We start from the raw sequence: 9165 nt of genomic DNA, 5'->3' as shown, positions 1-9165 counted from the left end.
GATACTACATCAGGCTCACTTAAATATCTGCTACGTCGCATAGTGTCATGGTGTCTGTTGAATGTGAAATTTTCGGGTCGTTGCAGAAATTGAAAGAGCTACAAGGCTCAGACCGGAGGGCAAAGACCGTACTCGCCTTTGGTCCCTACGAATATAGCGCGCATCATATGCCCACCATCAAATCTACATTCATAAACGTGGTGAAGTAAGTAAGAAAATCACTTCCTCTTTTGCCTTATACAATGTTCGTTATTATTCTGCTCCAGCAGCTCTGCGAGACAGTGTTATTTCCGAATGGTCTGTGTGTGCATACTGTATCGTTGTGATGCTGTATAGTAATACTTGCAAAGATACACTCGATAACGGCTTAAGAAAAGGACGTACCGGCGCAAGGGCTGAACTGAACCAGCTGGCGCTATTTTAAAGAGATTTTTCAAGGTTTAATACTCAGGACTTTTTGTAAATAAATCAGAATGAAACTTAAAGAGAGTGGTGCTAACATGACGAAAGTTGAAAACTTGATAAAGAACGAGAACTATCATTCTGGAAAACTTTCAGAGCAATCACAAAGACTCGATCGAGGAAGAAAATTATGTGCACACTCATAGTTCACTGGTGAAAAAGAATTAGTAACAGATATGTACACGAATAGTAGCACAAGACGTTGAGATTATAAAAAAATCTATGTACATCATGTTAATATTAGGAATCAGTTTCACAGAAAAGTAATCTGCAACGTGCAGAAGGAAGAAAAAAACAAAAAGGAAGCAGCGTCGGTAAATGTGGACTATTTGTCAGTTACTACAATTCATTTTTAGCTAATGTATTCATCTGCACAACTTGTGATTTGGTCACCGCTATAGCTAATTCTCGGGTTATATATGTACATCCTTTTCGTTAAAAGTGCTCTGTGAGTTTGCGCTAGCTCGACCTATTTTTTGGAGCACTTATGTGTTCAAACATTCCCTGAATTTCTCTTAATCAATTCATACCAACTCACCCAATTTTTCATATCATAAGACATAACATTAATACATGATCTCAGGTGGACAGAACAACGCTTAGATGTTGACGGTTTTATAGTTTGAGCGTGTTCCATGAAACCAGGTGAAATATACGTGGGTGTATCTGTTAGGTATACTGACTGCTTATGCCATGCCTACAATAAGCTTAATGTACTGCATAAAAACTACAATTCTGAAGTCAACACCAATGCGTATGCTCAAATACTTGAAAACGTAGATTCCTATGTGGGACGACGTTCACTCAAGTTCTCAGGAGATTTTTGCCCTTCTGGCATTTGTGTTAACAACCTTCTTTCTCACTATATTTGATAATACTCATAACCCTGTCAGTTGCAGATGTCTCATGCTGTGAAATACGGCGTTGTGAGGCCATAGCTCTGTAATTTTAATGAAACATGATCGTATTTGTCCAAAACTTTTGTCTTCACTTTTCGAGCGCTTATATTCAGATTCACAAACATTTCAATCACTGCGCGATGTAAGTGCATTGAACGTCAGCCAACTTTTTTGTATGAATTAATGACACTCGCAAGCATGAATTGTCAGCTCAATCGGTCTTTCACTGTCTTCGACTTACCCAAGGTTTGCACAATGGTCCTTATTCAGATAGGACAACACCCTTATTATGCGCAGCCAGACTTATTCAGTTTCAGGCTCAATGTGTCGATGCTAAATGAATTTTAGTCAGTTTGTGAAAAATAAAGGTTGCCAACCTCTCTTGGCGAATACGTGTACGTAAAAAAACGTCAGAAGAGCAACCGGTCAGCGGATGGGCTGGAATCAAAATGGTAAGTACATAAGCTGACTGAGTCATCTGTCGGCTGCCATCTTGCTTCTCATCTTATCTTTCTGTTCGGTTTTAAAAAGAGGTGGGTGGCGTGCTGAGAAAACCTGAGTTAGAGCAGGAAGTCGTAGTTTCTCTTAATGAACCTTGCATGGTCTGACCACCCTCGTCCCCTAATTAGCATGATATCACCTTCAAAGTGACTGTGCATAAATATGTTATAATGTAGGCGCCCCAACATGTGACAATTGTTCCCGTTAGTTCGTTACCAAGCGTTATGTCATTCTTTTGGAAATTATTTCTGAATACACCTAACACAGGCTCAAAATCACTGAAATGACCTAGTTACTCCATTAAATGTTCTCTCATGCTCGACATGACATACCTCTCCTTCGGTTCGAACGAATGCGGCAAGGAGGATGCCTGCAGGCTTTTTCAAAAGTAACCCTTTTTCAAGGAGTGCTCACTCAAAAGTTTTTGCAACCTCTATATATATAAATAAATATATATAATATATATATATATATATATATATATATATATATGTGTATATATATATATATACATATATATATATATGTATATATATATATATATATATATATATATACATATATATATATGTATATATATATATATATATATATACATATATATATATAAATATATATATATATGTATATATATATATATATATATGTATATATATATATATATATATATATATATATATATATATATATATATATATATATATATATTATTTGCATTGCTACAGATTAGCGCATGTATGGGACCTTCATTAAAACATTAATAGAAAGGACGACTTTTGGCCGTTGTATGGGGATAACGTTGGAAAGGGGAAAAAAAGGCAAGGGGCATGAAGGGCGAAGAGCAGCTTCGTGACACGCCTTCGCAAGGGTCAGCCGACCACTCTTACACTACTTGAAACAGGCCACTTTTACTACCGTATATAGCGAGAGCTTTCTGTGCTTCATATAATCAGACTTTAATAAATTCTGTGGAGTGGTCATGTCGGCTCGTAACAAATGTTGAATGTGGCATCTTCCTTTTGAAAATTCTGCGCATGTCCAATTACTCGTGCTGTTTTTTTCTCAGTTTTGCGTCTTTTTTGGGAGTGGGGAGGGTGTGTTATAAATAATTTTTCATTCACGGCCAACTTTTTCTCGCTCCGCAGTACTTTCATGGCAGACATCGTCATCGCGATTACATCGACAGGGTGGTTAGCTTTCGAGGGATTCTGCAAAGCCACGCCACCCAACACAATCAACATCGATAATAGAGGCCATACCGTTCTGGTAAGTTTACTTTAGGGCAACATACAACAAAACGAACTGGCACTTAAGAAAGAGAATGCGTAGGAGATGCTCTCTCTATTTTTAGATATAGTGCGGTGTAGTAATTATAACTTCGATGGAAACTAATAATAGTTTACCTAAAAATAAGCGTCTATGAGACGCTGTAGAACGTCTACGAGAACTTAACCTACGAACTGCGCAATTTGAAGGGTTGTCTGTTCTTACGTCTGTTCAAACTTTAGTTGGACGAGTCGCGAAAATTCACCTTGGAGTTTCTGTTTATAAAGCGATCAAACAGACACACTCGTCATCGAAGGGAGCAGCAATTAACGCAGGCTAAGCTTTTTAAGTGGAGGCAGAACAACTACTCGATAGACTTCGTAAATGCACACTTCAGCAAAGACACAGCGTCTTCGAATATCGTAACTTTTCAGCACGTTAAAATTAGTGTGCTATGGAAAATGACAGATATGGTTTTGCAAAAATGATGTAGACTTTCGAAATGTGACATAATACTTGCATACAGCTTAGAACACGATAGACCTTGTTAGGCGAGAGCACCGAGATTACGAAGGTGATATATTTGAAATACCGAGCGAAAATCTTGGCGTGGTCGGCGTTAGAGATGATGCATGTCTTGTGGAAGATAAACATAGTGTGATTGGGCTTGGCGGGATGGCACATTTGAGGTGCGTCATGTTTTCTTCGAATGCGTTGAGCGCAGATGAAGGCTGTGGAAAGACTCTTTCTACAGACGCGCGTTCATGCTTGGAAACATGACACGTGGTATAAAATGTAGCTAAACTAATGAAGGCCATGATAAGCAATAGCTTCGTAAAGTGAGCCAACGTATGTACGCAGTGTTTTGCAGGTGTAGCTCATCAAATTCCTTTCAGTGGCTCTTTTTTTCAACTGAGCACATAAAGGCTGGCTATTGTACTAATGGCAGATCTATGGTGCACAAATTGTCGATCAAAAATGCATCGTTGCTATATAGTATTTTATATTATCTACATTTCTATCGGGAGCTGCAGTTTAATCAATGCACAGTTAAAGAACAATTAAAGAAACGTGCCTGATGATTCAGGCTTGATATTTTAATTTTAGTGCAACTGCAACTGCGCACCAGCAGTCTATATGCTCCCTTAAGAAAAAAAATTACCCTTAGTAATCCGAATGCCTGGCGAGTATTTCCTCGCGGGCATCCGCGCAGTGGTGGTATTGCTTTGCACAAATAGGCTTCGTGTCTACCTTATTTTCAGCAACACTGCGCCCTTTCAGTTCAAAGTGTCATGACGATGAAGAACCGATATGCCAAACTGCTAGAGGTATAAAACTTTATTGGACGAACTGAACTTGTGCCCGGCAAAACGAGTGCCGCATAGTGTACATCAACAGCGGCTATACCATAAGCTGGTGCGTTCGATTACGTGATCGGGGAGTAAATATATATATATATATATATATATATATATATATATATATATATATATATATATATATATATATATATATATATATATATATATATATATATATATATATATATATATATATATATATATATATATATATATATATATATATATATATATATATATATATATATATATATATATATATATATATATATATATATATATATATGCAAGAAAGAGACGACGAAACTTTCACGGAAGCGTCTTTGCTAAACGTTTTCAGCTGGTGGACCAGCCTTCGTCACACACACACACACAACACGCACGTGTGTGTGTGTGTGTGTGCGTGTGTGCGTGTGTGCGTGCGTGCGTGTGTGTGTGTGTGTGTGTGTGTGTGTGTGTGTGTGTGTGTGTGTGTGTGTGTGTGTGTGTGTGTGTGTGTGTGTGTGTGTGTGTGTGTGTGTGTGTGTGTGTGTGTGTGAGAGAGAGAGAGAGAGAGAGAGAGCTTACAAAGTTGACTTATTGCAGTGGTTCGTGCAGGCTCGGGAATGAGCTGCTCACATGTGGCAGACAATCTTCTTAGATTTTTCTGAATGATTCGCAAAGATTACGAATGTTTCTGACAGGACAAAGACGGAACGCTGGTTTTCAGCAGGTGGCAGTCGGCCACAGTTAAGAAAACTCATTTGACTTAGATTACTCTGAATATGCGAGTGGTGACTGCAGCCTGTAGCTGCACGTTGTTTTCATGTCCATGCGTTCCTCTGCGCGCGTTGGCACCCTTTCAAAAATGGTGCTACATTTCCCTCAATGCAACGGTACGCCTCAATCTAACAGCGAGTCAAGAAAACTAGCAGTAAAAACACTGCCTACTACATAGCGTGACCTCCATGAATTGAGACATATAATGGCACGATGATTGGTCAAAATTGCTGCAACCGAGTACTGCGATACTTGCGAAAGAAGAATTCGCGATGGACAATGAGAGAAATAAGCTTTGGTGAAAAGGTGACGTGTAAAGGGCGATGGGCTACGAAAACTTGTTCTAAGCATATTTTGGGCTAAGATGCAATCTGCCGATACCAATGCAGTTTTTCTGTAGAAACAAGTATACGCGTCTGAGTGATTGGGCACCCGCTTTGATCAATTCTCTTTTCGCCTGTCTATGTCTATGAACCTTACCTCGTTTCATTCGGCGCAGCTCGATATTCAAACCGCGAGTGTGTCTGCGAGGCTCTATGTGAGTGTCTCTGCGCGTTCTGAGCAAATTTCACAGCACCCTTCATATCCTTTCATGACTGGATTCAGGAATCTCACTGGTTCACCGTCTCGGCGGGAACTAAATTTTCCAAGCCATCGGTAATCACTGGCTTATCCTTCGAGCTGTCTGCCCTCAAGTACATTATGGTGGAGCAACCGAGTTCCCTGAACGATAGCGTCTTTCACCCGTGCTTGTCCGTTAAGAAGACGTCACAATATGCGGTGGGTAACTTTCGCGATCATTTATATTAACTTTTAACGCCATGTGTAATGCATAAAAAGGAAAAGATTTTAATTTCTTAATTAGGTGTCTCACACTCACACGTTGATGTCAGTTTGTTGTGGTGTATTCTTTGTGTTAAGTTTGTGGTTTGCGCGCTGCCGAAAAAGACCTCGGAGGTGATGTGAAAGATGAGCGCGGATGCAATCTGATCCACTAGAAGCCGCAACTATCACAAATGCCTCACGCTCTTTCAATAAACTCAGCTATATTCATAAGATTTTCTTAACTTTAGTTGCATTTGTCTAAAATAAGCATAGGCTGTGCTATCGCATGTCTCCAATATAAGTGTTAGCTTTACCCGAAAACATCGATTTCTATTTTTTTAGAAAAATACGTGTCGAAAATTACAACTCGCACAAAATGGATGATTCTCAATAAAGTTGAACTCTGCATTAGATACATGTGATGTCGGAACATCAGTTTTCTAAAATCAGGGCGTACATAACTGTCACGATAATAATGCAATAGAGCTGAATGAGTTTACTCAAGGAGCAGCAGATTTTTTTTTTCTTACTGTAATTGTCGCGTCACCGGTCGCAGCTGATCTCAACCACGTGCTTCCTTCTTAGTGGCTGCCGACACTTACTTCGCCAGTGCAACGAGGCACGATGTTAACCCAAGGAATGCACCAGGCCCCACAAAGGTCATTGTCGTGGGAACAGCGCGAACGTAAAGAACGGGACAAAGGAGGGGATACATGCATACATCCACACCAGCGCTGTCTAACAACTGTTTATTTCCTGCGTTCTCCACACATGAACTATCGGCAAGAAACGGGAAAGGAGAGGATAATAGGCCACATTCTTGAAGAATAGAACAGTTCGCGTTTTTTTCTATACGATCATGACTTACCGACTTGCGTAGCAAGCTTCACCATGAAAGCCGATGAGAGAGAGAGATGCAAGGAAAGGTGCGGAGAGCAATCATATTGCGCATCCCGTTTGCTACCCTGCACTGGAGGAAGGAATAAGGAGGGGAAAAGAGACAGAAGAGAGGGAAAGAAGCCGTTGAGTGAGTACAATAACCAGGTGCCTAAGTGAAGGATTGCGCACACCCTCGATAGTTTCTCGATTAAATTTTTTGTTTAACAAGTGTGCGTAAGAGGCGTTAGCAACCGCCTTTTTTGTACTCTTTCTTTCAGCTTTGCCAGTATAGTGATTTCAGTGGCGGCGCTGAAAACTACATCGGCGATCCTGTATACACATATGGAGGTTTCTCTAATTCGTCGAAAAGTCTTACGTTGAGCGAGTACAAAGACTCTCTGGCTGCAAAGGTAAGTAAGCGCACTGTCGTCCTTTCCTTTCTCAGGCAGGCTTCTTTTTACTTTGCGTGACACTAAAAGACCCCGAAATATGGTGAGGCAATGAATGTGATATCAAGTGTCAGGCAAACGAAAAAGGGCAAGAGGCTTGAAACTTTCACTGCAAGGGCGTTGCATGGCCAAAAACATGCTGAATCTCCTTAAAAATCTGCATACTACGAGTGTTAAGTGACTTATATAAATAGCTTGCCTTTATTATGCCGGCACATGGACACGCTTGGTACAATTATCTATGGCGACGCGCTGCAGAGCGATGGGTTTCTAGTTGCAATCACCGTCTTCAGAATTTTTTAGATTCGAAGCGTTTTAAGGCCGAGCGCAATCCGGTGTGCGGCGTTACCACTCTTACTGCACATGCGCAATCCTCCCCCTCGCTCAGCTCCTGTGCTCCCCCTCTCACGCCTGGCAACGCCGACGCAGACAGCATCTGCTAGTCTACGCACCCTCCCCCGTTTCTCTTCTCTAAGCGTCCCTCCCTGTGGCGCTTACACCCCCTTTACGCTCTCCGATGCTCCCCTGTCTCTCGCCTCGCAAAGCCGACGCTCCCAGCGTCGGCTAGCGAGTTTTTGATTAAAAAATCCGACTGCTTGCGCTGCATAAACGCTGCGAAACCGTTCACTAGCCAACTGGATCTTCACCTGCAAGAGAGTGTCGGTGGAAGATTTTTTCTGAGCGTTGCTGAACATCAAAACTTCTCAGCGTGTGCGTTAACTAAAAGCGGGCTGTGGGTCTCTGTGTCACATTGCCCATTAGCAGCGAACGCCATGTTCCAGTACAAAACACTGGTCCATCACAGCGAGATTTTCGCCTCCCCTGGTTTCACACATGCGCAACGCCGCGATGAGCGCCATCGCCAACGCCGATGCTAGTGTAAGTGCTATCGCCTGCTGCTTCACATCTACACATTGTTTTCTTTATCGGCAGATAGTGTGATTTTTCTTGTGAATAATTTTTGTAGCTTCTTTAGATATATACATGCACATGCACATGCGGGACACGACGGCGACAGTGCTGCCGAAAATGCACCGATAATGTTCATATGATTGATCACCCTAATGAGGAAACTGTAGCTCAACGTTGAGCGGTGCGCGCTTGGCTTTTCTTGTTCATCTGCAGCCGTGCTGAGCTATGCTTTTTGTATGGGCCGTGGAATTCTTCATGAAATATTGTTTCCCCGTTTGCAGTTCCTGAAGGCCATCACTGAGTTCGGAGACTTACGCGAAGATACCGCTTGGCTCCTCTACAATGTCCATAGCGAGGGCCCAAGCAACAGCTGCCCGGAACTTCCGTTCACAGTCCTGAAGCACTTTAGGGAAGCACTGAAAGGCGTGGAAAATGCAACATACCACTGACTGAGATGGCGCTCATATGTGCAATTCCAGTGTTAAGTGTCATTTGCCGTTCAGGTAGATAGATGAAGTGACAATGGTGTGTTCCCAAGGGAGACGAACACGCTGCAAAACGTTGCCTTACGCCTCTGTTTGTGTTGGCCCCGCTGCGGTCGTCTCGTGGCTAAGGCACTCGGCTGCTGACCCGCAGGCCGCGGGATTGAATCCCGGCTACGGCTGCTGCATTTACGATAGAGGCGAAAAAGCTGTAGACTCGCGTGCTCAGATTTAGGTGCACTTGAGGAGGTGGTCGAAATTTTTAGAGCCCTTCACTACTGCGTCTCTCATAATGATATGGTGGTGTTGGGACTTGAAACCCCACATATCAACCAATGATGTTATCGGTCTTTCAATTAGGTTAAAAAAC

At 41.8% G+C, this 9165-nt stretch overlaps 1 protein-coding gene across 2 annotated transcripts; it reads left to right on the top strand.

The window, feature by feature from the left end:
- The first annotated feature begins 101 nt into the window (after positions 1–101).
- On the top strand, positions 102–8793 carry LOC142768656 (uncharacterized). Of its 2 annotated transcripts, XM_075870674.1 has the most exons (4): positions 102–205; positions 3008–3128; positions 7231–7362; positions 8595–8793. In XM_075870674.1, the coding sequence occupies exons 1-4, from the start codon at positions 168–170 to the stop codon at positions 8760–8762; spliced, it is 459 nt and encodes a 152-aa protein (XP_075726789.1). In that variant the 5' UTR covers positions 102–167; the 3' UTR covers positions 8763–8793. The 2 variants fall into 2 exon arrangements, with proteins under 2 accessions (XP_075726789.1, XP_075726790.1); XM_075870675.1 differs by lacking the exons at positions 102–205; positions 3008–3128 and adding an exon at positions 5863–6028.
- Positions 8794–9165: the final 372 nt, after the last annotated feature.

This window comes from Rhipicephalus microplus, chromosome 8 (genome assembly GCF_043290135.1).
Source record: "Rhipicephalus microplus isolate Deutch F79 chromosome 8, USDA_Rmic, whole genome shotgun sequence".
Classification (NCBI taxonomy): Eukaryota; Metazoa; Arthropoda; class Arachnida; order Ixodida; family Ixodidae; genus Rhipicephalus; species Rhipicephalus microplus.
The sequence above is the reverse complement of the archived record's forward strand: the minus strand, read 5'-3'. Positions and strand labels throughout refer to the sequence as shown.

Excerpts from the sequence above, each read along its gene's own strand:
- LOC142768656 (XM_075870674.1), top strand. The coding sequence starts at position 168 with ATGCCCACCATCAAATCTACATTCATAAACGTGGTGAA. Across the intron at positions 206-3,007 it reads ACATTCATAAACGTGGTGAA|TACTTTCATGGCAGACATCG; the intron begins GTAAGTAAGAAA and ends CTCGCTCCGCAG. Across the intron at positions 3,129-7,230 it reads ATAGAGGCCATACCGTTCTG|CTTTGCCAGTATAGTGATTT; the intron begins GTAAGTTTACTT and ends TCTTTCTTTCAG.